The 6,802-nt window shown below is 35.5% G+C and overlaps 1 protein-coding gene across 1 annotated transcript in view; it reads right to left on the bottom strand.

The window, feature by feature from the left end:
• Positions 1–5,979, bottom strand: part of LOC107707025 (cap-specific mRNA (nucleoside-2'-O-)-methyltransferase 1-like) — a 16,872-nt gene extending 10,893 nt beyond the window's left edge. The window contains exons 1-10 of the mRNA XM_016510896.1: positions 5,776–5,979; positions 5,514–5,665; positions 5,258–5,416; positions 5,068–5,160; positions 3,710–3,781; positions 3,502–3,596; positions 3,347–3,419; positions 3,061–3,259; positions 731–849; positions 545–641 (exon numbers count right to left, since the gene is read on the bottom strand). Coding sequence (XP_016366382.1) covers positions 545–641; positions 731–849; positions 3,061–3,259; positions 3,347–3,419; positions 3,502–3,596; positions 3,710–3,781; positions 5,068–5,160; positions 5,258–5,416; positions 5,514–5,665; positions 5,776–5,914 — 1,198 coding nt within the window. The 5' untranslated portion in view covers positions 5,915–5,979. The remainder of the gene's footprint in view (positions 1–544; positions 642–730; positions 850–3,060; positions 3,260–3,346; positions 3,420–3,501; positions 3,597–3,709; positions 3,782–5,067; positions 5,161–5,257; positions 5,417–5,513; positions 5,666–5,775) is intronic.
• Positions 5,980–6,802: the final 823 nt, after the last annotated feature.

The following is a 6,802-nucleotide window of genomic DNA, read 5'->3' as shown; positions in this document are numbered from 1 at the left end:
CCCTCCTGTGGCCTCGGGAAACAAGCCAAAAGTTTAACCTATTTAATCTGCATATAAAACATTAGAAATTAGATATTTATTTAATTTTTATTTTATGTTAGATTGTTAAAACAAAAAATATTTGTTGTTTGTCTCAATAAATTGGGTTAATTTAAAAATGCAGTGGTTAAATTCAAAAAATTTTTTCTATTGCTCTTTGTTTTAAAAAAAATGCTATAAAAAATGTCAATAATTATCGATACCGAACTAAATGAAACATTATATCGTTGATAAATTTTGTAGCTATATCGCCCAGCCCTATCTGAATCACAAGCAAATGACTTTTAAATTGTTTAAAAAACTTAAAGTAACTGATTTGAATCAGTCTGACAAACCCAAACTCACTAAATTATTATTATTATTATTATTTTATTAAATGTTGAGATTTTCTCTGTGCTAATTATTGCAAAATGGACCCCAATAAAAATCTGGAAAAAAAAGTCCAAGAGAGTGAATAGTCTTTATTGGCACGTTATATGCACACAAACAAAAACACACACATTACCTGGTCTGACGGCAGACATGGCAGTGAGGAACTGACATAGAAGGAGCTGTTTACTCAAAATCTCCTGAATGTTCTCTTGGCCCTCAACAGAAAAACCCTGATGAGCAACACACCATCAGAATCTATCGACCAATCACACAACAACAATATTCGCATTTAAACCAATCACAAAAGAGCATGTCTTACCCCATCTGCCATTAAGAAGTGCAGGCCCCGCCCTTCAGTGCTATCTAAGACAAAGTTGCGGAACGCAGTGATGTTTTCCGGCCGCATGATGTCACCATCGCCATCAATCCCACCCTCACCTGAAACAACGGTAATGAGACATTCAAAAGAAATACCAATATTTTAATAAAAAATTTTCTATACCTAGATTAAACATTTATACTACCATTGTAAGTGAAATTGGAATAAAACTATTTTTAATGTTGTTAAAAGAGTCACCAAGGCTGCATTTACATGATTAAAAGTACAGTAAAACTGTAACACTGTGAAACATTCTATTTTAAAGGGGTGGTTGATTATGATTTCACGATTCGTGGTTAGCGAATCACAAACACACTGAGCCCGCTAACCAATCAGAGCCTATTGCGTATTTCTGAGGGAGGGGCTTCATAGAACCAGGAACTCAACAGACCGTTTTAACGAGAATGGAAACAGTGGTGTAGAATAAAGGTAAAATATGTGAAAATGATGCGTTTTTTTTTTTTTTTACGAAGCATGAACACGTTACACTGCACCCCATAAACACAATCAAGCTTTCGAAAAAAGCTGCTCAACCACCCCTTTAATACAGTTTTATGCAGAAGTTTGGGCACCCCTGATAATTATCATAATTTCAGTTTATAATCTGCTGGGCTTTCGAAGCAGCAACTTCATTTGGATATAATTTACACCTTATGGAAACAGTAACATTTCAGTTGCAATGCAATGTGAGTCATAACAAAAACAGACAGGTGCAAAAATTTGGGCACCTCAATGGAATAATTACATCAATATTTAGTAGAGCCTCCTTTTGCCGAAATAACAGCCTGTAGACGCTTCTTATATCCACTGATAAGTCCCTGAATTCTGGCTGCAGGTATTTTGGACCATTCTTCCTTGCAAAATGTCTCCAGTTCAGTCAGGTTTGATGGTTTCAGAGCATGGACAGCCCGCTTCAAATCATTCCAAAGATTTTCGATGATGTTCAAGTCTGGGGACTGGGATGGCCATTCTAGAACACTGTATCTGTGTCTGTGCATGAATTCCTTGGTAGATTTGGAACAATGCTTTGGATCATTGTCCTACTGAAATAACCAACCCCGAACTAACTTCAACCTCTTGACTGATTCTTGAACATTGTTCTTAAGAATCTGCTGATACTGGGTGGAATCCATGCGACCCTCAACTTTGACAAGGTTTCTAGTATCTGTGCTTGCCACACAGCCCCATAAGCTGGACTGTGGAACGATGTACAACGACACCATCAGCAGCAAGATGTTCTTGGAGCTCTTTGGAGGTGGTCTGTGGTTTGTCTGTGACCATTCTAACCATTCTTCACCTTTGCCTTTCAGATATTTTTCTCGGCCTACCACATCTTTCCTTCACAAGGACTGTTCCTGTGGCCCTCCATTTTCTAACTATGGAGACCTTAAACCTTTGTGATAACTTTTTGTATCCTTCTCCTAATTGATATTGATGAATTATCCTAGTTTTTAAGTCTTTAGGGAGTTCTTTTGAGTTTCCCATGTTGCTACTTTCCAGTTGAGAATCAAAGAGAAGCACAACTAGCAATTAGCTACCTTGAATACCCTTTTTCATGATTGGTTGCACAGATATTTAGTCTTGTTTCCAGGGGGAAAAAACTAAATTAAGTGCATTTTGCTTAAAACAAGTAAAATTATCTGCCAGTGGGGTAACTAAAATACTCTTGTTTTAAGATAAGCCATTTTTTGCAGTGTGGTAGCACCTGTGTTTTCAGTCTAATGTTCATTGAGCCATTCAAATCAATTCGGAGTTGCAATCAATCAGCATTAAGTGACTACAGGTATTCGAATCACCACAATTGAAAAGGGTGGCCAAACTTTTGCACTCTCTATTTTTTACATTTGATTTTATTTCATACTCCTCAAAACTGCTACACTAAGAATTTTTGTCTGAAAAACATCACATTATCCAGCTTTCTCTAAAAAATGACTGGCAAATCACTACAATCTTTTCTTAAAAAGACAGAGCAAATTATTATGCAGCCTCAGAGGGGTGCCCAAACTTGTGCATAAAACTGTATATTTTAAAATGTAATATATTCCTGTGATAAAAGCTGAATTTTCAGCATCATTACTCCAGTTTTCAGTGTCACATGATGCTTCAGAAATCATTCTAATGTGCTGATTTGGTGCTCAAAAAATATTTCTTCTTATTATCAATGTTGGAAACAGTTGTGCTGCCTTGTTGTATATTTCTACATTAATCGATACAGTAAAAATGTTAGATTGTTGTTTTTTTGTTCATGTTTAAATGGTTGAAACTCATACCATAATAGGCCTCAAAGAGCTCGCTGGGAGCAGCATAGAAATCTTCCAGTTTGAAATCGTTGGCTCCTTTGAGCGTCATCCCGAAACCTTTCGCATGCCAGCGCCGCCGCCACAACACATACTCTGAGAATCCTCCTGGTCCTGCACATACGTCTCCAAAATACAGCAACTCACCATCCTTATCACGCGTCTGGGGCTTCTACACACACAGACATCCAATTCAGAAATGTAATTACAGCACTTATTTCAATCCATAATGGCACAGCTTGTGTAATTGTGGTCTCACCCCTTGAAAATCCTTTGGGTTAGTGAACATATAGTCAAAAACATGATCCATGTTTGCCATCTTCATAGCAGCTCTGAGGAGAAAACAGAGAGAAAGAAATTTAGAAAAGATATGCTTCTCTTATTACATTGTATGCATGTGGAGACGCCACCCACCTGTTGAGAAAGAAAGCCCCTCGGATTGTTTCATAAGGGTTTGATCGAGTACGCGCTCGCCTCATCTCCTCCCCCTCCAAGTTATCAAACACAGTCTGAAAAGAAATACAAATAAAATGACGTGTTACATTATTACAAGACACAGAGCACTATGTGTTTTGGTCTTATGCAAGACAGGAGAAACATAAGAAATGTCTGACACACTCACTTTGCAGCGAAGAAGGAGATGCAGTAGATTCTCAGAGCAAAATTCAGTTTCATCATCAATTTTTAATTTTTTCTAAAAATATAAGCATAGGTATAGGTATACATATAAACATGGAAAGCTGATAAACAACATTTTTATATGAATGTACACTACCGTTCAAAAGTTCAGATTCACTGAGATTTTTTTTTTTAAGAAATTAATACTTTTATTGAGCAAAGACACATTAAAGTGATCAAAAGTGATAGTAAAGATATTTATAGAAAGATATTAAAGATATTTATTTTCAAATAAATGCTATTCTTTTGGACTTTCTATTCAAAGAATGAAAAATGTATCAGTTTATACACAAATATTAAGCAGCACAACTGTTTTCCTCATTGATAATAATAAGAAATGTTTCTTGAGCAACAAATCAGCATATTAGAATGATTTCTGAAGGATCGTTGAAAACTGGAGAAACAGTCTAACTTTTTTATTTTAAAACATTTTAAAATAAAACACTGTTATTTTAAATTGTAATTAATTCACAATATTACTCTTTTACTGCATCTTTAAATGCAGCCTTGGTGAACATAAGAGACTTCTTTCAACAAGCAAAAAACAACATTTAAAAAAAAAAAAAATCTAACCAAACCCAAACTTTTGAACATAGTGTATTAGGGAATTTATATTAATGTGAAAAAAGGGGAAAGCATACATTTTACATACTATAACTTGTCACATTATTTCTCACCATTTTAATTTTCCCTTTTTTGTAACAGGTAAAAAAGTACTACAGTATGAGAGATTAATTTATAAAAGTACAAACATTTGATTTAATCTCTTAAATCATACAAGGTCATAAAAGTGGCATGAAGAAGTGGGTTTCAATCTAAATCATTTTCATGCAAATTTTGAATTTTCACTAAAGAAAACATGAATGGCAGCACTTGATATGCATTTATGCGCACTAGGCTGAGGTGAAATTTCTGGAGTCAAAATGCACATAAATAAGATGGAAATTTGTGCTTCAAAAATGGGAAACATTTGGAAGGGAACCCAGCATATAATAATTGTAAAAGAATAATAAAATGTTTAAATGAAAAACAGCATGGCATGCATTTTCATGTCAACTACCCATTTACAGTTGGTGAGGTCTTTATTGTAGCCAATTATGAGATGCAGAGGTTTATTAGTCAAGCTAATATTTATAAAACACTGTTTGCACTGCAGACCCATGTGAACAAGAGACAACAAATAACTGAGCAAAAATAACTTTAGTCAGATGATGACTAATCTTTTTACCATAAAAGTAAAAGAATAAGCATTTGATCTTAAACTAATAATTTCAGTTCATCAGGTAATATGTGCTGCAATACCTGGCCCACAGTCATCCAGTCCTTCAGCTCATCTGCATCTGGGATCTCTGGAGAACTTTCTGGAAACCACGTCACTGATTCTAAAGCACTTGGCTGAGAGTAAAAATGAGATGAGGGAGAAATAATGGTCCTGGACTACTAAGGTTTCTGTTTTAATACTGAAGAAACACTGTTGGAAATGTTGCCGTACCTCCGGCTCATCTTGCCAGTCTATATTGAGGTCGCCCTGGAAGCCCTTCAGGGTCAGACCCAAACCTCGCCTCCCACGCTGGGTCGATGTTTCTACGATCTCTTTCCGCCCTTGACCGAACTTTCCCAAACCCTCGCCTTCTCTGAAACCCATTTTGGCCTGAAGGAAGGAGAGGAGGAGACCATTTTAATGTGGTAATATGCATGTAACAGGCTGACAAGACAGTAAAAGGAATGACAGGAGATGCTTATTTTACCATGAGTTTCTGAGAGACTCTGTTATACATAGAAAATTTGGAAGAGGCTTCAGAAGAGGCATCGTTGCCCTCGGCATTCTGGGAATTAGAAGGCCTGGAGAAACTGGGTTTGTGGTCCTCAACATCGCTGAGAGACTCACTCTGACTTGAGTCTGGGAGACAAAAAATGGGACACGCTTACAGAAACTTGCACTGTATAACCAAAGTATCTGGACACGCGAACATCACAGTGTAAAGTGCCATAAGGAAACTCCTCTCTAACCCTGACTGGTGGTTCTTTGAGAAGACTCCTCATCTTCATCAGAGGAGTCCTCACGGACAGCCTTCCTCTTCTTCAGAGGCTCGTCTGATGCTTGTGCCCGTCTCTTCATCTTAAATTCAAGAGGTCCAAGAACCTGCATTCATTCAAAACCATGAGATCACCGGATTAAAACCCAAAACAAAGATGCATAACATGGACTTGTGTTAAATTCAACAATCATCAAGATTTTAGGTTAACATTTCAATGAACGTATAAAAGAGTGTATATTTTGAGTGCTATAAGTTTACCAGAGATATTAAAGATATTTATTTTCAAATAAATGCTATTCTTTTGGACTTTCTATTCAAAGAATGAAAAATGTATCAGTTTATACACAAATATTAAGCAGCACAACTGTTTTCCTCATTGATAATAATAAGAAATGTTTCTTGAGCAACAAATCAGCATATTAGAATGATTTCTGAAGGATCGTTGAAAACTGGAGAAACAGTCTAACTTTTTTATTTTAAAACATTTTAAAATAAAACACTGTTATTTTAAATTGTAATTAATTCACAATATTACTCTTTTACTGCATCTTTAAATGCAGCCTTGGTGAACATAAGAGACTTCTTTCAACAAGCAAAAAACAACATTTAAAAAAAAAAAAAATCTAACCAAACCCAAACTTTTGAACATAGTGTATTAGGGAATTTATATTAATGTGAAAAAAGGGGAAAGCATACATTTTACATACTATAACTTGTCACATTATTTCTCACCATTTTAATTTTCCCTTTTTTGTAACAGGTAAAAAAGTACTACAGTATGAGAGATTAATTTATAAAAGTACAAACATTTGATTTAATCTCTTAAATCATACAAGGTCATAAAAGTGGCATGAAGAAGTGGGTTTCAATCTAAATCATTTTCATGCAAATTTTGAATTTTCACTAAAGAAAACATGAATGGCAGCACTTGATATGCATTTATGCGCACTAGGCTGAGGTGAAATTTCTGGAGTCAAAATGCACATAAATAAGATGGA

This window comes from Sinocyclocheilus rhinocerous, unplaced genomic scaffold (assembly GCF_001515625.1).
Source record: "Sinocyclocheilus rhinocerous isolate Xijiao unplaced genomic scaffold, SAMN03320098_v1.1 scaffold714, whole genome shotgun sequence".
In the NCBI taxonomy this organism is placed as follows: domain Eukaryota; kingdom Metazoa; phylum Chordata; class Actinopteri; order Cypriniformes; family Cyprinidae; genus Sinocyclocheilus; species Sinocyclocheilus rhinocerous.
The sequence above is the reverse complement of the archived record's forward strand: the minus strand, read 5'-3'. Positions and strand labels throughout refer to the sequence as shown.